The following is a 25,665-nucleotide window of genomic DNA, read 5'->3' on the forward strand; positions in this document are numbered from 1 at the left end:
GTTTTCTTGCTTCTTGAGATAGGCCTATATTGCTATACACTTCCCCCTTAGAATCACTTTTGCTTCATCTCAAAGATTTTGGACTGTTGTGTTTTCATTTTCATTTGTCTCCATGTTTTTTTTTTTTTTATTTGCTCTTTGATTTATTGTTTGAGCTCTTATTGTTTAGTAGCATGTTATTTAATCCCTATGTATTGGTACTCTTTCCAGATTTTTTCTTGGAGTTGATTGCTAGTTTCATAGCACTGTGGTCACAAAAGATGCATGGAATGACTTCGATATTTTTAAATTTGTTGACTTGTTTTGTGGCCTAATACATAATCAATTCTGGGGAATGTTCCATTGTACACTTGAAAAGAATGTGTATTCTGCAGTTTTAGGATGGAATGTTCTGAATATATCTGTTAAATCCTTCTGGTCCAATGAGTCATTCAAAGCCATGGTTTCCTTTTTAATTTTCTGTTCGGATGATCTGTCCACTGATGTAAGTGAGGTGTTAAAGTTCCCTACTATTGCATTACTATCAATTAGTTCCTTTATGTTTATTGTTAACTGCTAAATGTATTTGGGTGCTTCCATGCTGGGTGTATAAATATTTACAATTATTATAACATCTTGTTGGATTATGCCCTTTATGATTATATAGTGTCTTTCTTTGTCTCTTGTGACAGTCTTTGTCTTAAAGTCTATTTTGTCTGATATAAATACTGCTACTCCAGCTTTCTTTTCATATCCATTTACATGATAAATGCCGCTCCATGCCTTTACTTCAAGCTGCATGAGTATTAGGTCTGAAATGAGTTTCTTCTAGGCAGCATATAGATGGATCTTGTTTTTTTCATCTGTTCTGCCACCCTATGTCTTGATTATTTAGTCCATTGACATTCAAAGTAATTAGTGATAGGTATATACTCATTGCCATTATGTTATTTGTTTTATGGTTGTTTTGTAGTTATTCTCTGTTCCTTTCCTCGCTTGCTCTCTTCTCTCACAATTAGGGGACTTTCTTTAGTGATAACAATTGGATTCCTTTTCTGTATGTTTTGCATATCTATTACTGGTTTTTGATTTGTGGTTACCATTCAGTTTGTATGTAACATCTTCTTAATATAGCAGTATATATTAAGTTGATGGTTGCATAAGTTTGAACCCATTCTTTACTCCTCTCCCTCCAGCATTTTAGGTAAATGGTGTAACCATTTTATATTTTATTTTATAACTTCCTTAACTGATTTTTACAGATATATTTATTTTTACTGATTTTGTGCTTCTTACTTTTCTTACTCTTACTTACGGCCTTTCCTTTCCACTGAAAGAATCTTTCTTTAACATTTCTTATAGGGCTGGCTTAGTGGGCATGAACTGTTTTAACTTTGGTTTGTCTGGGAAACTCTTTATATCTCCCCCTATTTTGGACGATAATCTTGCTGGATAGAGTATTCTTGGCTGCTGATTTTTTTTTTTTTTTTCCTTTTAGCACTCAGAATATATTGTGCCACTCCCTTCTGGCCTGTAAAGTTTCTATTGAAAAATCAGCTGATATCCTTATGAGGTAGGGGAGGGGTTCCCTGGTGTGTAACTGTATTCTTTTCCTTGCTGCTCTTAAAATTCTCTTATTATCGCTACTTTTTGTCATTTTAATTACTATATGTCTTGGTGTGGGTCTCTGAGTTGATTTTGTTGGGGGATCGTTCTGCCTCCTAGGTCTGGTTTTGTTTCTATCCCCAGATTCAGGAAGTTTTTGGCTATTATTACTTCAAATACATTTTCTGCCCCTTTTCTTTCTCTTCTCCTTTTTTTTTAAATTTATTTATCTATTTTGAGAGGGAGAAAGCACACATGTGAGTGGGGGAGGAGCAGAGAGAGAGAGAGACAGAGACAGAGAATCCCAAGCAGGCTCCACACTGTTAGTGTAGACCCCGATGAAAGGCTCAAGCTCACAAACCGTGAGATCATGACCTGAGCTGAAATCAAAAGTCAGACACTTAACTGACTGAACCACCCAGGTATCCCTCTTATCCTCTTGAGATCCCTATAACATGGATGCTATAATGCTCTGGTGTCATGGACTTCCCTTAGGTTATTCTCTCTTCTGTCTCTCTCTCTCTCTCTCTCTCTCTCTCTCTCTCTCTCTCACCTGTTCAGCCTGATTGCTTTCTATTACTCTGTCCTCCAGGTCATTGATCTATTCTTCTGCTTCCTCTAGTCTACTACTTATTCTATCTAGTGTTATATTTATTTTCATTTATTGAGTTCTACATCTCTGATTGATTCTTTTTCATGTTTTCTATCTCTTTGTTAGAGGTCTTGTTGTCCTTCCACTCTTGTTTCAAATCCAGTGAGTATCTTTATGATCATTACTTTAAATTCTCTACCAGGAATATTACTTATCTCTGTTTCACTTAGGTCTCTTGCTGTGATTTTGCCCCATTCATTTATTTGTGACATATTCCTCTGTCTCTGCATTTTGTCTAACTCTCTCTGCCTGCATCTGTGTGTTAGGAAAGTCAGCGATATCTCTTACTCTTGAAAGTAGTAGACTTATGAAGAAGAGGTCCAATAGTTCCTTGCAGTGCAGTGTCCTCTGTTCACTAGAATCTGGGGCTTCAGGGATTGTCTGCTATGTGTGTTCCTGCACCCTGTTGTTGTGTCTTGGCCACTTTTTTCATGAGTCCTGTCATCTGCAGTAGGTTTCTTTGGCCTGTTGTGGGCTGTATTTGGTCCCTGTAGTATTAATGGACCAGTCTGGGGCTGACTTGGGCTTGAGTTAAGTCAGACCAGGTATTTGCCAGAGATGCAATACCACCAAACTACAGGGCACTTTCCCTGTATTGTCTCTGGAGAAGCTTTCACTGGTGGGTGGAGCCTACAGTCAGACCAGCTGTCTGCCCCACCCCCTGCTGGGGCACAGTGAGACTGGTATGTTTGGTTATCTTTCCTTCTACTTGAGATGAGAATCACTTTGAAGTGGTGCCAGCTTCTTTCAGAGCTGTTTGCATACTGCCAGACTTGTGGTACCATTTTGGATGGGATCCAGCCAAGGGTGTACTGGATGGGGGCATTGGAGGGGACAGAACTGCAAAGTGCTCAGGGGCAGGACATTCAGCATTAGTAAGGTTTGCATGCCTGTTCTCAGCAAGAGGGTACCAGCAGCCATGGGGCTGGTTTGAAAGTGGGGAGGGGATTGGGTGGGTTGCACAGTATAAGCAAGTTAGGTAGTGTTAGCATCTTTTTGGTTCCCACAGGTGAATGTGTGTTTATGCTGGAGCATGGAGAAGGGAAATGGTACCTTCCAGCTCCTTTGTTCCTGGACAAGTCTCCCATTAATCTCTGTCCCCCCAGCACATCTTCTGAGATTAGTAAACAAATCTCCCTCTGGTATTCCCCAAGCATTTTTCAAACTCCTGCTTCCATTTGCTATCTCTGTATCTCTGCTTTTAATTGTGCTGTCCCTACAAGGGCAGGGACTCAGTTTTCTCTTGCCCTCCTTGCTCTCCCAGAGCCAAGCCTGATGATTTTTAAACTTCTGGGTTTTAAGTCTCACTGGTTGTTTGAACTCACAAAATCTGGCCCCTTTGTTTTTCAAAGCCAAATGTTATAGGGATTCATCTTCCCCATGTGGGCTCCCTGATGTGAGGGTTTCTCTTTCCTCTCAACACCCCCAGTGTACCTCCCTCCAGCAGACAGTCCCATTGTCTGTTTAGCTCCTGACTATGTCTCTGCCCTTCCTATCCTCTTCAGTGTGGTCTCTTCTCTACATTTAGTTGTGGAGTTTGTTCTGCCAATCTTTTGGTCATTTTCTGGGTTATTTACACTTATGAGAGTGTTATCTAGTTGTATCTATTATAGGACAGGGGAGTTTAGTGTCTTCCTACTCTGCCAACTCCCCTGGATGGACTAATCTGGGTTGTTTAAACAACAATTCTGGAGGCTAGACATCAAAGATCAAGGTGTCATCAAGGTTAGTTTCTTCTGCAGGCATCTCTTCTTGGCTTGTATATATCCATTCTGTCTTCACATGGTCTTTCCTCTCAGAGAATCTGTGTGCTCATCTCCACTTCTTATAAGGACAAGGGTTGTATTAGATAAGGTCCATTGATGTGATCTCATTTTATATTAATTACTTCTTTAAAGGCCATATCTCCAATTACAGTCACATTCTGAGATATTGGGGGTTAGAATGTCAACATATGAATTTTGGGAAGACAAAATTCAACCTGTAACAACTTAGTATTGTGTTATATCAAGAGGCACACAATGTCAAGCTCACCATATCTCTCCATTGTAAGGATACAGATTTTGCTTTCTAATTAGTAAATCATCTCTGGGATGAAAACTTGAATATCTTGTGATTATCCTGTTCCTTGTCATCCTTTCACCCATTCATTGTACCATCATCAATTAATGATTCTTCTCTAAATTATTATTTTAAGGATGCACAGTGGTGGTTTTCCAATTTCATCATTTCTCTGAATTTATTAGCTGTCATTCTTTTTTAAAGATAGACCATTAGTGATATTGCACTCCAATTCAATGTTTATATAATACCAGAGTCTATAACTACTTAAAAACTTTTAATCCTTTCCTCTGCCCTGAAGATTAAAAACAGACTCCCTTACATGGCCTCTATAGGACTTCAGCCTCTTCTATCCTTGTCATCATTTTACCTCATTTACGTGTTTACTTCTAATCCTCCTTCAGGACTCAGCTGTCACTTTCTCCTTGGTTTCCTCTACTAAAATCCTAAGAACTCTTCTAGAATTCTATACTTCCACTATCATAGCATAATTTGTACTATTTTGTAATTTATGATTAGTTGTCTCCCTGACAGACATTATCCCTCTGAGGACTGGAATCATATCAGACTTTCCATTCTTATGTTTCCCATCATCTCTCATTGTCCCTGGCACAGGCTAGGCACACAATAATGATTAATTAAATAAATTAATAGGAGTTATGTACTACTATAAATCTATGTACTCTATAACTTACTACTGATTTATTGAATTTACAAGTGTAATTTAATTTTTTTTTAATTTTTTAAAGTTTTATTTATTTAAGCAATCTCACCTAATGTGGGGCTCAAACTCATGACCCTGAGATCAAGAGTCATATGCTTTTCTGACTGAGCCAGCCAGGCATCCCATGGTAATTTTAATTAAAAGTGATTTTTTCACATAATTTGCTTACTGGGAGACTAACTCTTAAATAAGGTGAATTTTACTTTAAAAATCATACATCAGAGGACGTGGGTAGCTCAGTTGGTTGAGTACCCAACTCTTGCTTTTGGCTCAGCTCATGATCACAGGGCCACGGGATTGAGCCCCATGTCGGGCTCCATGCTGAGCATGGAGAATGCTTAAGTTTCTCTCCCTCTCTCCTTCTACCTTTCTCCCCTACTGTGCTCTCTCAAAAAAAAAAAAAAAAAAAATCATAGGTGTGCCTGGGTGGCTCAGGTGGTTAAGCAGCCAACTCTTGGGTTTTGGCTCAGGTCATGATCTCACAGTTTGTGAGTTTGAGGCCCACATCAGGTTCTGCGCTGAGCATACAGAGCCTGCTTAGGATTCTCTCCCTCTCCCTCTCTCTCTGCACCTCCCACATCTCTCTCTCTTTCAAAATAAATAAATGAATTTTTAAAAATCATAAATATTTACTTGCTATTAACTATATGTCAGGCCTTACCCTAAGCATGAATTGTTTCAAATTTAATGCACAGAAACCCTTTAGTGCAAGTACTATTTTCCCTATTGTACAGATGAGGAAATTTAAAGAATATCCCACCACTAATCAACAGAAGAGATGGGATCAGGTGTCTTTAATTTCATAATGACCTTGTAATTTTGAAATTGCTTTCTTATGAAGAATTCATTTTACTCATTACAGACAACTATAAATATATCATCCATGACTATTTCTTGAAATCCATGTCTTTGGTTCAGTAATGCTTGTACTTTCAGGAGTATAGACATGTATAATGCAAAGCATTTATAACATTATCAAATAACTCAGTAGGAATAGTCCACAGATATATTGTACAAATATTGCACATATATTGCACAATAATGTAAAATGTTAAAATGAAATTTATCCTGAACATTGTGTTTCAACTAACTAAGGTAGATCTGGCAGTAAGAAGAATTGTGAATTATACTTAATGTTTGTAGAATTTGAAGTGGCTGAAGGAAAGGAATAACTTTTTTGGGAAAATCTTTGTAAAGACCATTTCTTTTTTTTTTTTAATATTTATTTACTTTTCAGTGAGAGAGAGAGAGAAAGAGAGAGAGAACACAAGTGGGGGGGAGGGCAGGGACAGAGAGAGACACAGAATCTAAAGCAAGCTCCAGGCTTTGAACTGTCAGAGTTGTGTCCAAACTCACAAACTGTGAGATCATAACCTGAGCTGAAGTCAGACACATACCCAACTGAGCCACCCAGGAACCCCATGTAAAAATCATTTCAAGAAAAAAAAAATACATATATATATATATATATATATATGTGTGTGTGTGTGTGTGTGTGTGTGTGTGTGTGTGTATGACTGATTACAATGATACAATTTGAGTTAAATATATTGTGAAAAAATGATAGTTGCAGAATGGGAGATATAAAAGGTTAATTTCAAGGCAAGCATTATTACCGCAAAAAAAAATGAGATGCCACAAGTACAGATGTGGTAAAGTTTGGGCTAGATGTGTGAACTGAATGACTCAAAGTATCAAATACCATCCTGACATTGTGGGTGTAGACAATGACAAAATGATGACCCCACAGTGTCATGAGGAAAATGAATTGCAAGAACACAGGGAGAAAAAAGTAAAGTCTTGTGTGTTTGTGTGAACTCAAATTTCTAGTTGAAAGTGCCCTAACAATTATAAGACATACTTAACTAGAAAAATAAAAAGAGAAAAAAAAATTAGGATGAAAAAAATCAAATAAGGAAAAGATACAACATGAAGTTTTCTCTTTAATGGGCAGTTATTGAAAATCAAGCATTATGTGTTTTATATAGAATTTAAATCCCATCTTTTACCAGAAAATTTATTATGTTAGTCATCAACATATAGCAGGTAATTATCAAAAGGTGAAACATGCTCAATACTTTTAATCTCCTAAATTGGTTTATAAGGATTTCAACATAATAAATGCCATATATGAAAAACCCGCAGTTACTATCACCCTCAGTGGGGAAAAACAGAGCTTTTCCTCTATGGTCAGGACAAGACAGGGATGTACACTCTCACCACTGTTATTTAACATAATACTGGAAGTCCTAGCCACAGCAATCAGACAACACAAAGAAATAAAAGGTGTCCAAATTGGCAAGGAAGGAGCAAAACTTTTACTATTTGCAGATGACACGATACTCTATATAGAAAATGTGAAAGACTACACACACACACACACACACACACACACACACACCTACTAGAAGTGATAAATGAATTCAATGAAGTCATGAGATACAAAATCAGCATACAGAAATCTGCTGCATTTCTGTATACCAATAATGAAGCACAAGAAAGAGAAATTAAGGAATCAATCCCATTTACAATTACACCAATTGTAAGATACCCACAAATAAACCAAAAAAAGAGTAAAAGACCTGTGCTCTGAAAACTATAAAACACTGATGAAAGAAACTGAAGATGACACAAATAAATGGAAAAACATTTCATGCTCACGGACTAAGAAAACAAATATTGTTAAAATGTCTATACTACCCAAAGCAGTCTACACATTTAGTGCAATCCCTATCAAAATACCACCAGTATTTTTCACAGAGCCAGAACAAACAATCCTAAAATTTATATGAAACCACAAAAGACCCCAAATAGGGGCACCTGGGTTGGTTGGGCATCCAACTTCAGCTCAGGTCATGATCTTGCGGCCCGTGAGTTGAGCCCAGTATCTGTCTCTGTGCTGACAGCTCAGAGCCTGGAGCCTGCTTCAGATTCTGTGTCTCCCTCTCCCTCTGCTCCTCCCCCATTCATGCTCTGCCTCTCTCTGTCTCTCAAAAATGAATAAATGTTAAAAAGAAATTAAAAAAAAAAAGACCCTGAATAGCCAAAGCAATCTTGAAAAAGAAAAGCAAAGCTGGAAGCACCACAATTCTGGACTTCAACTTATATTACAAAGTTGTAGTGATCAACACAGTACGGGTACTAGTACAAAAATAGACACAGAGATCAATGGAACAGAAGAGAACACCCAGAAATCAACCCACAACTATATGGTCAATTAATCTTTGACAAAGCAGGAAAGAATATCCAATGGGAAAAAGTCAGTCTCTTCAACAAATGGTGTTGGGAAAACTGGACAGCAACATGCCAGAGAATGAAACTGGACCACATTCTTACCCTATACACAAAAATAAATTCAAAATAGATTAAAAACCTAATTGGAGGCATGAAATCATTAAAATCCTAGAAGAGAACACAAACAGTTACCCCTTCGACACTGGCCATCACAACTTCCTTCTAGATATGTCTTCTGAGGCAAGGGAAACAAAAGCAAAATTAACTATTGGAACTTCAAAAAAAACTTCTGCCCAGCAAAGGAAACAATCAACAAAACTATAAGGCAACCTATAGAATAGAAGATATTTGCAAATGACATATCTGATAAAGAGTTTGCATCCACAATATATAAAGAACCTATAAAATTCAACACTCAAAAAATGAATTGCCAAAAATGGGCAAAAGACATGAATAGAAATTTTTCCAAAGAAGACATCCATATGGCTAACAGATGCATGAAAAAAAAAATGCTCAACATCATTCATCATCAGGGATATGCAAATCAAAACCATGAGATATCACATCATACCTGTCAGGATGGCTAAAATTTAAAAAATGCAAGAAACAACAAGTGTTGGCCAGGATGTGGAAAAAAAGAAACCCTCTTACACTGTTAGTGGGATTGCAAACTGGCACAGCCACTCTGGAAAACAGTATGGAGGTTCCTCAAAAAGTTAAAAATAGAACTATCCTATGATCCAGAAATTTCACTACTAGGTATTTACCCAAAGAATACAAAAATACTGATTTGAAGGGACACGTGCATGCCTACGTTTGTACAGCGTTATCTACGATAGCTAACTTATGGAAACAGCTCAACTATGCATTGACTAATGAATGGATAAATAAAAGGTGGTATATATATATATATAACAGAATATTACTCAGCCATAAAAAGAAGAATGAAATCTTGCCATCTGTGATGACATGGACAAACTAGAGGGTATTATGCTAAGTGAAGTAAGTCAGTCAGAGAAAGACAAATACCACATGATTTCATTCATATGTAAAATTTAAGAAACAAAACAAGTGAGCAAAGGGAAGAAAAAGAGAGAGACAAACCAAGAAACAGACTCTTAATTATAGAGAATAAACTGATGGTTACCAGAGGGGAGGTGGGTGGCAGGATGGGTTAAATAGGTGATGGGGATTAGGGTGTGCAATTGTTGTGTTGAACACGGGGTATTGTATGGAAGCGTTGAATCACTATATTGTAAACCTGAAACTAATATTATACAGTATGTTAACTGGAATTTAAATAGAACTTTTTTTAAAAGGCACATATAGGGATGGAATCATCATTAATTCCACCAGTTATGAGGATTCAGGACCTCTGTGTCAGAATTTATCAATGTGAAAAAAAAAATTTCTCACTATGAAGAGCACAGAGCACTAGGGGGTACATGACCCTCCTGAAATTATGTACAATCCATAACATGCATATGCAGGTTTTTCTAAAGCATTCCATGGCTTCTTAAAAATCAGAGTCTCAAAAGAGGTTCATGACCATCCCCTCTACCTCGCCAAATTATGAATTATTATTTTGAGAAAAGAAGTATTTACTTACAAACTGGTAATATTTGTCTTAGTTTCTTGTTACCAAAGAAGAAAGATCTACTTAGTTTTATGACTTGGTATCTTGTATTTTCCATTTCATATTTATGTGTGGAGGTAAGATTAGTTTATACAAGTTTCCATTACCAACTAGGTGTGGTTTACATTTTAAGATATCAAGTTAAGAAGGGATCCAGGTTTGCAAACCCTATTTTTAATCTCTGTTGCTGTTTATTATTTTGTTTTGCTTCTTATTCAATTCGAATTTGGAAGGATTTCTCTTTCCTTGAATTGCTTCCTGGTTTTATTTTGGTAAATATAAAGCAAAAAGAAATAAAAATAAAATGTTGACAATCTTTCCTCCTATTTAATGAAGAAATTTGAGGCTTCTATAAAACATTTTCACTGAGCCTATTTCAAAGCTAACAAGCAATTAACAAGATTTTGGCAGCTATATTGGTCTGGAGCCTATGGAGAAACAGAACTGGTACAATATATGTAAATATACAGAAAGAGATTCATTATAGGGATTGGTTTATTCACTTTTAGAAGCTGAGAAGTCCTGCTCCGAGCTAGAGGTCCAGGAAAGCTGGTGCTTTAGTTCAAAAGCCCAAGACCCAAGTCTGAAAGCCTGAAAACAGGCTCAAAGGCAAGAGAAGATGGATGTCCCAGGTCAAGCAGAAGGAGTGAATTTGCCCTTCTTCTACCTTTTTTTCTATTCAGGCCCTTCAAGAATTATGTAATATCTACCCACATCGGATGAAGGCAATCTTCTTTACTCAGTCTACCAATTCAAATGCTAAACTCTTCCAAAACACTCTCAGAGACACACTCAAAAATGTTTACCAGCTCTCTGGGCATCACTTAGCCCAGTCAAATTGATACATAAAATTAAGCATCACAGCAGCCTTACATAAATATTTATTTTAACTTAAAAGGTGAATTAGGGGCGCCTGGTGGCTCAGTTGGTTAAGCATCCAAGTTTGGCTCAGGTCATGATTTTGCAGTTCTTGAGTTTGAGCCCCACATGGGGCTCTGTGCTGACAGCTCAGAGTCTGGAGCCTGGATTGGATTCTGTGTCTCCCTCTCTCTCTGCCCCTCCCCCACTCACAACTCTGTCTCTCTCAAAAATAAACATTAAACATTTTTTAATAAAAAAATAAATAAAATAATACCCATTTTACTGTATCTTATGATTTTATAGGTTAGGAATTTGGGCCAGGCTTGCTGAGTGATCAAATTTTATCATTTCTTTCTCATTTACTAGTTGAAATACTTTTATAAAGAAACACTCTCTCTCATCTGTTATTTAATTACCTAGCAGAACCCTTCTGAGTAAAGGCAATATAAAAACTTGATTCTTTTCCTATACTTGTCAATTTTCATAACAATGAATTATCTTTTCCTTTCATTCTCCAAAGATAACCAGTTTAAAAAAAAAAATCAAAAAGAACTGATGGATTTAAACATATTTGATGGCTTTCAAATAAATTCTTTAGGAGTACTCATGAGAACAACACCCATAGAGTTCCTGCACGATGTTAATAGTTTATCTGTGCCTATATATGTGTGTATATATATATATATATATATATACACATATATATACATTTGTAGGCTCTGTGCTTGGAAGAACCCAATGTGCAGGGCCTGATGCAGGGCTCAATCACAAACTGTGAGATCATGACCTGAGCCAAAACCAGGAGTCAGACATTTAATTGAATGAGCCACCCAGGCACCCCTGTGCCTTTATATTTTAAAAGCACTTTTTGCCCAATATAAAATCTTTGGATCACATTTTATTTCTTTGAGCTTCCTAGATACAATGTTCCATTTTCTTTCAGCATAAAGACTTGTTGTTAAAACTGTGATGGTAATATAATTTTCTTTCCTTATAGGTCACTTGCTTATTTTTGTCTAAATGTTTAAGGAATTAAAAAAAATATTTTTAAGTCTAAATTTTATTAGAATATGTCTTGCTATTTGCCATCTGGGTTGATATCCACAGGTATTTATGTGCTCTTCCAATATACGGTTTCAAATCTTTTTAATTTTTGGGAAATACTTTTGGAATTACAACTTTTAGTTATTTCTTCCACATCTTTGTTTTAGTTTTTGTCTGTAGTGATTCCTATTATAATTATGTTGGATCTTCTTTGCTTATTTTCAATATTTATTATTTTCTCTTGAAATCTATTTACCTCTCTTTTATTTTTTATTTTTTTCCCTTTCACCTGCTATTTCTCTTTAGGCATTATGTGTCACATCTAGTTTAGTCTTCATTAAAAAAAAAAAAAATATATATATATATATATATACATATATATATATATATATATATATATATATATACATATAACTTTCCTTCCCTTCTTGAGTTACATTACCTCTTTCCTAGTTTTTTGTTTGTTTGTTTTAACTCTGGTTTAAAGGGTGCCTGGGTGGCTAAATTGGTAGAGCGTGTGACTCTTGGTCTCAGAGTTGTGAGTTCAAACTCCACAGTGGGTGCAGAGCCTACATAAAAAAAGTAAAAAAAAAAAAAATAAGAAAAAACCTCTGGTTTATGTCATTCTTCCATGACATGTAACATTTTGAAGATACTCAGCTTATTTTAACATTTCTTTGTGGTTATCTGTATGCTTAAGGCATTTTATATAGTTATTAATATCATTCATTCACTCAACACATATTTATTGAACATGTACTATGTGCAGACAGGCATTGTAGCCTGAACTTGAACCATACTAGCTAATCAAGATTAATGAGTTATGCAATTCAAATTTTGTGGTTGTTATGCAACAAAATGTTGACAAATATACCCTACTTACAATTATTAAGTCCTAACCGTGTTTAGTCTCAACAGAATACTTTTACACCATTAATTCTGCTTTCTTGAAATTCTCATTTTTGACCCTGTCAGCTGGATTTATGTCTTTAGGAACAGCTTAAGGAAGATATATTTTCAAGGAATTAAATTTTGAATTTTTTTTTATCCATCAATGAACAGCATATAGATAATCTAAACAATTACTGAGCCACAATATTTTCCCTCCCCATCTTTGTAGTTGTGTCATCATTAATTTCTGGCATTTAGTTTATTGAACAAGTTCTGACTTTTTTTTGCCCTTTTGTACACTGTCTTTTCTGGACAAAAAAAAGGGGGGTGGGGGAGGCACCTGGGTGGCTCAGTCAGTTGAGCATCTGAGTCTTGGTTTCAGCTCAGGTCATAATTAATCAAAGTTTGCTTCTCAGTACCCTGATCCTATGTTTATTATTTCTTTAAATTTCATTGATTTCACTTCTTTGTCTTTTCCCTCTTCATTCTAGGGGGAAAGGTGGTTTTCAAATTTTCTTCCATATCAATAATTAAATGTTGATAGTCACTTTTTACAAAATGTGTTAAGTTTATTGAGTTACAACTTATAAACAATAAGATTAAGCCTTAAAAAAAATTTTTTTTAATGTCTATTTACTTTTGAGAGAGAGCCAGACAGAATGTGGGGGGCGGGGGTGCAGAGAGAGAGGGAGACATAGAATCCAAAGCAGGCTCCAGGCTTTGAGCCATCAGCACAGAGCCCGACATAGGGCTTGAACCTACAAACTGTGAGATCATGACCTAAGCTGAAGTTGGATGCTTAATGGACTGAGCCACCCAGGTACCCCAAGATTAAATTTTTTTAAGTATATAGTTGAGTAAGATTTGACAAATATATTTAGTTACCACTATAATCAGCCCACTCTGGGAAAGAGTAAAGTGAGACAAGCAGGACACCAAGGACTGAATTTTGGAGAATGACCATATTAAGGGTCATAAGGAAGAAAAGTCAGAGGACTGGTTTTTAGCCCCAATTACTGCTATAATTTTAGAAGATTTTAGGTTCATATAGCAATCCTTCCACTCTTTTGCCTCCTGTTATGGGCTGAATTATACCCCCTCCAAATTTATATGTTGAAGTCCTAATTCCCATTATCTCAGAATGTGACTACACTTGGACATAGGGTTGTTAAAGATGTAATTAAGTTAAAATGTGGTCATTTAATTAAATTATGAAAATTAGTCACAAGCACAGAGGGGAGACCATTTAAAGACACAGGGGAAAAATGCCCAAAGAAAGAGGGATAAAGCAGAAGAAGCCAATCCTGCCAACATCTTGATATCAGACTTCCAGCCTTCAGAGTTTTTGAGAAAAAAAAAATTCTGTTGTAGAGGCCATCCAGTCTGTGTTATTTGTTATATATTCCCTTAACCTTTTAATCCACAATCAAGCAAAATCCCTATCATGGAAAATTCCAAGTCTCCCAGGTCAGTGAATGCTATAGAACAATCCCACCCTTAGAAATGGGCAAGAGTGGGGGGCCTGGGTGGCTCAGTCAGTTAAGCATCCAACTTCAGCTCAAGTCACGATCTCATAGTTCACAGGTAGAGCCCAGCATCAGGCTCTGTGCTGACGGCTCAGACCCTGAAGCCTGCTTCAGATTCTGTCTCCCTCTCTCTCTGCCCCTCCTCCACACACATTCTCTCAAAAATAAATAAATGTTAAAAAATTAAAAAAAAAAAAAAAAGAATTGGGCAAGAGTGTTCCCTCTACTGGACCTACTGCTTTACAGAACTCAATTCTGGCTTTTTTCCTGCTATGCCCAACCCCAAAGAGCAAGGAATCAGTGGGACCAAAACCTATGCCTTCAATTTTAGAGATTGCTTTTGAGTAGGTGGTCCCTGAGGTCTCTGCTTACACAGCTTCAAGAAGGCTAGCAGTGACTTTTACCCAGGTCTTTCCTGCTGAGGGTCAACAGATACTTCCAGTATCTATATTCTTAGATCCAACATGAAGCAAAAAGGCTTCTAGGCCCAAAAGGTGATGAAGCAGTAGGGCAGGAATAGGTTTGCCAAAGAAAATACAGGATATCTTGTTAAATTTGAATTTCAAACAAACAACAAATAAGTTTTTAGAACAAGCAAGTTCCAAATATTTAATGGGGCATACTTTTACTAAAAAGTATTGTTTATCTAAAATTCAAATTTAACAAAAAAGCCTTCATTTTTTTAAACAAATATGGCAACACTAGATGGAGTTATAGCTGGGCATTTGAGCTGGGTGTCATATGCATGAGCACCAGGCTCCTAATGGTATCAAAATGAATGGGAGGACATCATACAGGGAAGGCAGGATATATATGCCAACCAATTCTTGAATCATCCACATGCTGTCCAAAACAGAAATTCTAAATTCAATCCGGCTTTCCAGGTTATTTTCAAAATAGGGCAATAGGATGTATTTTATTTTTACACTTTGTTAACTGTATTTATGTTTAAATATTTAGACATATGATGTGTGGGTCTCAATTTTCACTCTTGCTCCAGTTGTACAAATGTCAAGGGGTGCTGTAGAAAACTGCCTTAAGAAATCAACAGAATCATCAATCACATATATAGGATTAGGAAACTAAGGGTTAGAGAAGTGATATATTATTTGCCTAAAGTCATTCAGCTAGTGGAATCCATTTTCAATGTTAGATCTATCTGAATATAAAGCAAATATTCTTTTTTAAAATTACATGTACTGAATGGTGACTATGGTTAATACTTTATTGCATATTTGGAAGTTGCTGAGAGTAGATCTTACAGCAAATATTCCTTACCACCAAAAATCATTTACTATGTATAAGTTGTTACATCCCTTGATCACATCAGTTACCATGCATGCACTAAGTTGGTGCATTTCATGGCACATCAAAAATAGGTATAATGAAATCTTAATTGTTCAGGCTTTGATTCTGAATTTTATGGGTCAAGACAGTTGATTTTATAAGTGTGCCTGCATTTGATAAACCTGTGGGTTCATGTTATAATTATACAATTCAAAACACTGGTTTATAAAGTAGAATGCCAATTTAGGATTACAATGGCCAGTGTATTTGGCAGAATGTTTTGTAGTAATTTCTTTTTAAGGGAAATGTCAACCAGAGGATCAAATTAAAACACAGGAAACTGCCTATTTAGCCAAATGCTAGAACAAAAAGAGTAAATATTCTAAAGGTAATATTTCGGTCAACATACATGAACGGTCATATTCCACTCTAAGAACAATCCAGCGAACAGTGGGGAGGCAGTTCATATGCTCTGAAGTTCAACATACCCGGCTTTTTACTTCTTATTATTTAACGTCTGCAGGCCTCAGTTTCCTTTTTTTGTATAAAAAAAAAGGCTTCATGTAAGGGTTGATTATTCACGTAAAAATATCTAGCACAATATCAACATTATACTATGTATAAATTATACAACACATTATACATAATATATAAAATACTATATTATTACTATGTTACTTATTGCCATTGCGCAATTTATTACTGTTTCATTTAATAACTCTCTAGCTAACCTGGAGAAAGAGGCCATAAACGAGCTCACAAGCGTAGAGGCGGGTACGAATTACCATGGCAACAGCGCGCGCCTAGACATCTTCCGCTCGCGCGTCGCTGGGGAAGAAAAAAAAGCCTAAGCTGCGTGTTGCGTCATCACCGCGCGCTCCTTTGGTCTCTCCGTGCTGTTTTGGAAGGTCCCGGCCCGGCTACCGTCGCCCCACGCCAGGAATTATTTTTTCTTTCAACCTTTGTTACATCGCATCGAGCCTGCAAGACTGTAAGTACTAAAGAAAGAAAGAGGGCGATTGGGTGATCATTAAAAGAGATGCTGCAGCACACTCTCCAGCTCTGAACCCTCCCTGTGTTTTCTTGATCCTATCAGCTTCCTCTCAGCTGGGATCGCGCCGCGTCAACTTCCGGGCGGGTGCCCGCCAGCACGGCCTCCGCCGCTCCCCTTCTTTGGCCCCTTTGTGTCCCCGCAGTATCGAGGCGCGGGCCCTGGCACGTCCTTTCTCGAGGCAGGGAGCACCGTAGTGCAGGGAGCCTCTCACTGTGGGCGGGGGCGCGGCCCGCAGGGGGGTTAGAGTGGGGAACGTGCCTGCGCGTGCTGGGGTAAGAGGAGGTTGCACGAGGGTCAGCGTGTGGTTTGAGGAAGGCGGGGCGGGGAGGGGGGCGAAGAAGGGGAGTAGAGACAGAAATGGAAAATTTTAAAAAGATATCCCTGTTCACCTTCTGATCATTGTGGCCTAACAATGAGGCGCAGCCATAATAGTCATCCTGTGCCACTGGCATGTTTGTGTGCTCTTAATTGCCTTGGGAATGAACTGCTAAGGCTTTGTATATTTTATATTGTTTTCATGGCCTCTTTTTCTCTTTTTATTTTTTTCCTGCAGATAGTTCATTTAAAGCTCTTAATTCCACAGGGTGGTGGTGGTTTCTGCCAATATGAATCTTTTCAACTTGGACCGTTTTCGCTTTGAGAAAAGGAGTAAGATTGAGGAAGTGCCCGAAGCAACCCCCCAACCCTCCCAGCCTGGCCCTTCTTCACCAATTTCTCTTAGTGCTGAAGAAGAGAATGCTGAAGGGGAGGTTAGCAGGGCAGGCACACCTGATTCAGATATAACTGAAAAAACAGGTGAGTTACAATGTTGCAAATTGATGTAGCATCAAGAGGTATTTAGAAGATGAAAAGCAGAAGAGATTCTAATATTTATTCTTGATGTTGTATGTACTAATACATTGTTTTCCACCTTGCGCCTTTAAATACGGCTTTGGGGCTGCCATAGGCACCATTGTACCATCAACTGAGCATCCATAGCTTCTTCAGTTTTATATGAGTTCTTGGAATGTGGCCCAGTGATGGAAGTTGATATCTGAATTTAGGTCATCCTTAGGTCAGAATAGTTGCTGCTGGAAGAGAAACTAGGTGATTCAGTCCTATGATGTAGACTCAGTCTGCTATTTGGCCAGGCGTTTATATTAATTCCGGTATTTTCCAAAAAATAATTGCTCACTTAGTATGAACCAGACTTTACTCAAGGTGCGTGAAGACCACCTCTGAACAAATGAAGGGCAGATCTCATTCAGATTTTGCCACCACTGGACTTCTGGAGATTCCCCAGGGTGCAGATGAATAATTGGTATTGTTCAAGGTGAATGAACCATTTTTAACTTCTTAAGCTGGTTGTCACAGACAATAACACGATTTGAGAGGAAGCCAAAAATTAGCATTTCCATTTTAATCTATGTTCTTTGAACAATTAACAATTAGAATATATTTGAACTCTTCTTACATTTTAGGCATAATACTGAGTACTACGCAGTCTCATTTAATTTGCACAGCAGTCCTGCAAGATTTTATCCACATTTTGTTGAAATGAGACCCAGAGAAGTTAAATTGTTAGGAAGTTGATAGCACTGGAACTCAAATCCAAGCAATCTAATTACTGAGCATAAACTTTTAATTGTTTGTATTATGCAGTTTCTTTTGAAGGGTGAAAGGAATATTAGAAGTTTTATTTTAATGTTTATTTTAGTAATTCCTTTTTTAATGCAAAACTCAGTATTTCCCTAGCAGCTTTTATGTTGATGTGGCCCTGACAAGATTGGTAATACATAGGTTGTAATGTTGGTATCTTATTTTGTTTGCTAGTCTTCTGTTTAACAGTGATGGCAGACTCCCTACAAGTTACCATTTGAATCACAACTCAGAATACTTGGGTATAATTGGAACATGGTGGAATGATTTGGTAGGTTGAATTACGTGGTAATGAGGAGTCACATTTTGAAAAGCTTCGTTTGTATGAAAGGCTCTGAACTTGTCCAAATTCTGTGGGGGAACCACGGAAGCCCAGGAGTGATGTCCTTGTGTCCATTCTTTCAATAGATATCTACTCTGCATAACATGCTCTAGTTAATATGTAAACACCCAGGTACTTTAATATTTTAACAACACATGTATTAGTCTGTTTCCTATGTAGTTAGAGAGGGCTGGGAAGGCCAATGTGTAGGCATGGGATTTTGAATCCTTAGAAGTTTCGGCTGCTTCATTTTAGTTAAATTAGACATTGGACAAATTACTTACAATTTGAGATTAACAATTTTTTCATCTATAGAATAAAAATCACTTTGTAAACTGGAGCTCAGTGGAATGTTTTATCAATATTAATGTGAAATTCTTAATTGTCTCTTCCAATCAGAAGATGCTGGTCTACTTTTCTGTTTAAGGAGATTTTATTCACCTTTATTGGGATTTTTTTTTTCCCTTATGTGTACACTTTTCCTACAAACTGAGATTGCCTTTACAAATCACATGGGTAGTCTTCATGACATTGGGAAATATAAAAATTAAGTTTGTTCTGAGAATGGTAAGAAAAGATGACTGTAGGTGGTACTGTGAATTTGGAAGAATCTTAAAAACAAAGGTTAGGTTTCAATTTTACATTGTAGTTATTAGGGATCCATTAAAGCCCTCTTAGATAGAAGGGTAAAATGATGAAAAGAAAGTTGTTTTGTCAAGAAAAATCAGTCTAGCAGTCATGAGTACTGTACATTTTTTGAAGGGAGAGAATTCATTTAGGAAGCTCTTTTAATCTAAACTTGATTATAATAGAAAGGGAGAAGGAACAGATACGAAATATTTCAAAGAAAGGGCAAAGTTTTACAACCAAATCTGGAGGAGGAATGAGATTAAACAATAATTTTAGTTTAGGTTATTGAAAAAAATGGTAGTTTTGTACATCAGAATAGGTATAAGGGACCCATCCTCAGCCATTGGGCATGCCTTTAAAAATTCAAATAATAATTAAATGTCCTGCCCCCAATGTATCATGTCAGACAAGACCTGAGGCGACTTAGCATGGGGTGGGGAATGCTGACCGAGTGTTGGAGTTTGGGTCCCAGTAGAGGACAAGGTACCGAAGTTCTTTTAGAATCCTAACTAGATAATGGAGATTAGGGACTCATTGGTTGGGATGTGGATTTTGACCTTACTTCCTTTATCACCGTATGATAACTTCTTATTCTATCATTGTGTGACAAATGCTATATTTGCTTATTTACAATGGAGCGTTAGGGTCTAAATCAGTTCTAAATCATCTAATTTTTAAAAAATTTTTAATTCTACTTATTTTTTAATTTACATCCAAATTAGTTAGCGTATAGTGAGTGCAACAATAATTTCAGGAGTAGTAAGTAGTGCCCCTTACCCATTTAGCCCATCCCCCTCCTGTAACCTTCTGTTTGTTCTCCATATTTATGAGTCTCTTATGTTTTGTCCCCCTCCCTGTCTTTATATTATTTTTTATTTCCCTTCCGTTATGTTCATCTGTTTTGTATCTTTAAGTCTTCATATGAGTGAGGTCATATGATATTTGTCTTTCTCTGACTAATTTCACTTAGCATAATACCCTCCATTTCCATCCACGTAGTTGGAAATGGCAAAATTTCATTCTTTTTGATTGCTGAGTAATACTCCATTATGTGTGTATGTATGCATGTATACACACACACACACACACACACACACACACACACACACGCACGCCACATCTTTATCCATTCATCCATAGATGGACGTTTGGGCTCTTTCCATTCTTTGGCTATTGTCGATAGTGCTGCTATAAACATTGGGGTGAATGTGCCTCTTCAAAACAGCATACCTGTATCCCTTGGATAAATACCTAGTAGTGCATTTGGTGGGTCGTAGGGTAGTTCTACTTTTAGTTTTTTGAGGACCCTCTATACTGTTTTCCAGAGTGGCTGCACCAGCTTGCATTCCTGTAAATCTAATTTCATAAATAGGATGGGAATTGTAAAAATTACCTGTAATGACTCTTTCAGCTAACTCTTAATTTTACCAATCTTAAGATCTTATTTCCTACCACTGAGTTACTGTGTCACAGCCACACCTTTTTTATTTTTTTATTTTATTTATTTATTTTTTTAATGTTTATTCTTGAGACAATGCGAGAGACAGAGTGCAAGCAGCGGAGGGGCAGACAGAGGGAGACACAGAATCTGAAGCAGGCTCCAGGCTCTGAGCTGTCAGCCCAGAGCCCGATGTAGGGCTCGAACTCACGAACCGTGAGATCATGAGATCATGAGATCATGACCCGAGCCCAAGTCAGACGCTTAACCGACTGAACCACTCAGGTGCCCCCAGCCATACCTTTTAAAAAATATGGCAGGCACAGCGCAGTCTTTCCTTCTTCCCATTTGCTCTTTCTTCTGCCTCCAAGACCCTTCCTGCTGATATTTGCATATGATTTTGGGCTTAGTGATATATTTACTGCCTTTAGAAGGCCTTCCCCATCACAGTCTTTGAAGTAGCAACTCCAGCCCCTCCCCCCCAGCTGTATCTACTGTATTTTTCTATATAGTATTTATTACTGCCTAACATGGACTATATATTTGTGTCTCCCTTATTAGAAGATATCCATGCGAGCAGAGAGTTTGTCTATTTACTTGTTCACCATTGTTCAGAGCAATGACTGCTGTATAGTAGGCTCTTAATAAATATGTGTTGAAGGAAGTAGTATTGAATAAGTGGGGTGATACTAGTAATTGTACAAATATTTGAAAATATCCTTCCTCCTGTTTATAATCTTGAAACAGTCCCATAGCTGTCAGGCATTCTTCAGCCATGGTCACTTGAAACTGCTTTTGATACAGGACAGGCTCCCTTGATCCAATCCAGCTTTTGGATATGAGATGACATACACTTAACTTGTGGGCACCTCTCCCTCCCAGGTTTATTTTGCTTTTATTGTGTCCAGAGTTATTAATGATTATTGCTTACACATTATTTCTCTCTTTTTCTTTGACCTTTTTGAGACCACAGTGGGTTTCATGGGAATAAAATGATGGCAGATGAGAGAGGAAAGAGCTTATATTTTATGCATAAAGAATAAAAATATGAGCAAAGTTTGATCCTCAAGGAGCACGAGGAGAAAAGGACATGTATACCTACATAGTTAAAATAGTATAATGTAATAACTCACAGGGGAAGATGTTAAATAGTGTAGGATTGCAATCCAATTCAAAAATGCTCATCTATTCTTCCTGGGCAGGATCAGGAAGAGTCACAGAGAGATTACTTTGGACCCTAAACAATGAATCAGGGCTTATTTGGTGAACAAGAGGTGAAAATATATATTGCTTTGAAGTGTGGTATGTCTATGGGAATAGGAAGGTTATATTATCTGTGGAAGAGGAGGTTTCGGGCTGTATGGATGAAGCTGAAAAGATAGAAATGTAAACTGCTAGGTTGTGAGGGGCCTTTTTATGCTGTGCCAGGAAGGATGGACTTTTTTTGGTATACACTATAGAGCATTTTAGTATGAGAAGACCATTGATAAAGCTGTTGAATTAATTGAAGTCTAAATATGGGAAAATGACAGTAGGACAGAGGAGGCATTTTAGGGAAATTTTATATTTCAGTATTTGATGGTATTTGGTGATCAAGTAGATGTGGAGAGTTTAGGGGCACCTGGGTGGCTCAGTCAGTTAAGCGTCAGATTCTTGATAATGGTTAAGGTCATGATCTTATGGTCCATGAGTTTGAGCCCCACGTTGGGTTCTGCACTGACAGTGCAGAGCCTGCTTGGGATTCTCTCTCTGTCTTAAATAAATAAACATTAAAGTTGTTTAAATAAATGTGGAGAGTTTAAAGATAACTCAGATATTTCTTGCTTAAACAGCTGGGTGATTGGCACAGTCTACTGAATTAGTGTATTTAGGAGAAAGATACTAAAACATGTTGAGTTTCAGTTCTCCTATTTTATTTTTTTTAATGTTTATTTATTTTTGAGAGAGAGACAGGTGTGAGTGGGGGAGGAGTACAGAGAGAGGGAGACAGAGAATCCAAAGCAGGCTTCAGGCTCCAAGCTGTCAGCAGAGAGCCCGATGCGGGGCCCGAACCCACAAACCGCGAGATCATGACGTGAGCTGAAGTTGGACGCCTGACCGACTGAGCCACCCAGGCGCCCCTCAGCTCTCCTATTTTAGAAGCGAGATCTAGTAGAGAGTTGAACATCAGAGTTTGTAGCTCAGGGATGGTTGGAACCTGAGAAATCAACTTTGGGGGTCATCATTATAGTATTTAAAAAATGTCCCCAAGCACAGTGTATAGTAAAAAACATTTAATGATGGACAGATGAAGGGAAACCAGTGGAGGTATAAAGGATAACTAGAGTAGTCATAGAAAATGATAGTACCTTGAAAGCTAAAGAAAGGTGAGTTTCCAGTTTTGTGTATAGTGAACAGTATCAAATACTGTAGAAAAGTCAAATTGGATGGGAACTGATAGAGACCACTTTCCTTGGAAATTAAACGTTGCGGTTAACCTTTTACAGACCTTTAACCCTTTCAGTAGAAAGGTAAGGAAGTGAAGATTAGTCTTTCAAGAAGGGAGAGAAACAACTTGACAGGAAGGCAGTGTCAAAAGATGTTTCAGGATTGTTGGACTGAGATACTTGTTGGCCAAGGGGAAGAAACTAGTGGAGAGGGAAAGGGTGAAGGGACGGGAGGTATCTGAAGACAGGCATCTAGGGATAGGAACGGGAGCACAGCTAGACTGTTTAATGTCACACAGAAATAGAGACACATTTTATCTGGGGAGAAAAAGTGATAAAGTAAAAATAAATGGGTTAATCAATTATTTTGAGGTTGGAATGGAGGAATGTTTTAGTATAAGCTTGCCTAATTTCTTAGCGAAATAGATTCAGTGTCCTAAAATAATTGCCATTTCACTGTGGTTGTCATGTTGAAAGTAACTTTTTAATAGAAAAATTTAAAATTATTCCCGTTAATTAGAAAGATTTCCAGAGAGCACTGCTGTGTCATACAGGTTGTATGACCTTGGGTAAGACATCAGCATTAAAAAAATTTTTTTTTTTTTTTTTAATGTTTATTTATTTATTTTGAGAGAGAAAGAGAGAGCAAGTGAGCAGGGGAGGGCCAGGGAGAGAGAGAGAGAGAGAGAGAGAGAGAGAATATCCCAAGCAGGCTCTGCGCTGTCAGCACAGAGCCCGACACAGGGCTCCATCTCACAAATGGTGAGATCATGACCTGAGTCAAAGCCAAGAGTCAGATGCTTAACTGGCTGAGCCACCCAGGCGCTGCAAGAAATCAGCATTTTTTAACTTCACTTCCTTTGCTTAGAAGTTCTCTGAAGTCTCTGCAAATGGTAAAACAGGTATGATCCTTTGAATAATGGAGCTGAGTGTATCATTTTAGCATCATGATTTTGTAACCAGGTGATACTAAGGTTTTTAGGTGTGTGTCACCAAAATGTGAATCATCTCTATATCTTTGGATAGTCGCTCTGGTTTCTTAATGTGTGCAAGTGTTGAAAAGCAATACTTTGTAGAAGGCTTAGTGCTGAATTGTTCTGATAGAAGAAAGTACAATGAGTACTCATACTTAAGTAAAAATCTTAAGTACATTTTAAGTGTATGCTTTCATCTGTCTTTCCTTTCTCTACCATTTTATTCTATGCTTAGCTATTGTTTCCTTCAAAATAAAGTATATTTTAAAAAGATGCAATATTGTGTAACAAGAAGCTTCTATAATCCCTTAGTTTTGGTGTTCTTTCACATTTTTTTCCCTGCCTGTATATATTCCAGGTTTTTGTTTTTACTATATGTACAGTGTATATTATATGCTATACCTTAATTTTTTTTAATGACTACAGAATGTCTTATATAGATGTATTATAGTTCATGTAGTCTCCTATTAATGGACATTGGTTGATTGGGTTTTTTCTTTTGTGTGTGTGTGTGTGATCAAAAGAATGTTATAGTGACCATCCTTTTACACAGATATTTTAGCTTGTGTATAACCTGTAGAAAAATTCTTGGAAATGGAATTGTCAGATTAGAGTGAATATTAGTAATATTTTAGTAATCACCAAGGTGCCCTACAAAGCTTTACCAGTTTGCACCAGACTACAGTTTGGTTTTTAGAGGTCTACTTTTTCATACTAAGCCAAAATATTGCACACCTTTTTAATGTTTAATAGGCAATGAAATTGCTTTATTTTTATTCTTAATTTTAAAGTTAAGTATGTTTTCATTAATATATTAGCCATTTGGACTTTTTCTGTGCTCCTTTTTCTCTTTTTCTGATAATTTAAAATCTTTTGTTCTTTTGATTCCTTGTTTGTTGTTTGCCATAGAGAAATTTTACATTTTCATGTGGTCAATTTGTTCATTTCTTTGATGGCATCTAGAGCATAAGTCCTGATCAGACAGGCATTCCTTTATTGTAATAATATATATATATATGTATATACACACACACACACACACGTATAATATATACAGCACAGCTGTGTTTTTATTTTTAATTGTAGTAAAATAAACATAAAATTTACCATTTTTGCTATTAAGAATACATATTGCGGGAGTGTTAGGTATGTTCACATTATTGTCCAATTAAATTCAGAATTCTTCATCTTGCAGAAATGAAACTTTTTCCCATAAAACTCTTCCCTCCGATTAAACACTTCCCTCCTATCCCCAGCTTGTGGCAGCCACCCTTGTACTTTCTGTCTCTGAATTTGACTTCTCTAGATACCTCATAAAAGTGGAATTATACAGAATTTGTCTTTTTGTGAGTGGCTGATTTCCTTTTGCATAATGTCTTTAAGGTTCACCTATGTTGTAGCATGTATCAGAATTTCCTTTTCAAGACTGAAAAATACCCTATTGTGTGTATATACTACATTTTGTTTATCCATTCATTTGTGGATGGACACTTGGGTTGCTTTTACCTTTAGGTTATTGTGACTAATGCTTCTGTGAAATGGGTGTGTAACTATCTCTTAGGGACTCTGCTTTCAGTTCTTTAGGGTATATACCCAGAAATGGAATTGATAGATCATATAAGAAGCCATCACATGTTTTCCATTAATGCTTGCACCATTTTACTTTTCTGCCAGCAGTTCACA

The 25,665-nt window shown here is 37.1% G+C and overlaps 1 protein-coding gene and 1 long non-coding RNA gene across 9 annotated transcripts in view; one reads left to right on the top strand and one right to left on the bottom strand.

Moving 5' to 3' along the window:
- Positions 1-16,317, bottom strand: part of LOC144616157 (uncharacterized) — a 174,338-nt gene extending 158,021 nt beyond the window's left edge. For all 3 annotated transcript variants that reach the window (XR_013555201.1, XR_013555202.1, XR_013555203.1), the window contains exons 1-2: positions 16,232-16,317; positions 15,910-16,034 (exon numbers count right to left, since the gene is read on the bottom strand). This is a non-coding gene — a long non-coding RNA (uncharacterized LOC144616157). The remainder of the gene's footprint in view (positions 1-15,909; positions 16,035-16,231) is intronic.
- Positions 16,318-16,383: 66 nt separating this feature from the next.
- The window catches only part of SMARCAD1 (SNF2 related chromatin remodeling ATPase with DExD box 1), a 78,511-nt gene continuing 69,229 nt past the window's right edge, over positions 16,384-25,665 (top strand). For 2 of the 6 annotated variants that reach the window (XM_078445874.1, XM_078445878.1), the window contains exons 1-2: positions 16,715-16,826; positions 17,108-17,349. In XM_078445874.1, coding sequence (XP_078302000.1) covers positions 17,160-17,349 — 190 coding nt within the window. In that variant the 5' untranslated portion in view covers positions 16,715-16,826; positions 17,108-17,159. Of the gene's footprint in view, positions 16,492-16,714; positions 16,827-17,107; positions 17,350-25,665 lie in introns of those variants that run through there. The other 4 variants (XM_078445875.1, XM_078445876.2, XM_081795555.1 and 1 more) reach the window with 4 other exon arrangements.

This window comes from Panthera onca, chromosome B1, assembly GCF_046562875.1.
Source record: "Panthera onca isolate mPanOnc1 chromosome B1, mPanOnc1 haplotype 2, whole genome shotgun sequence".
NCBI lineage: Eukaryota > Metazoa > Chordata > Mammalia > Carnivora > Felidae > Panthera > Panthera onca.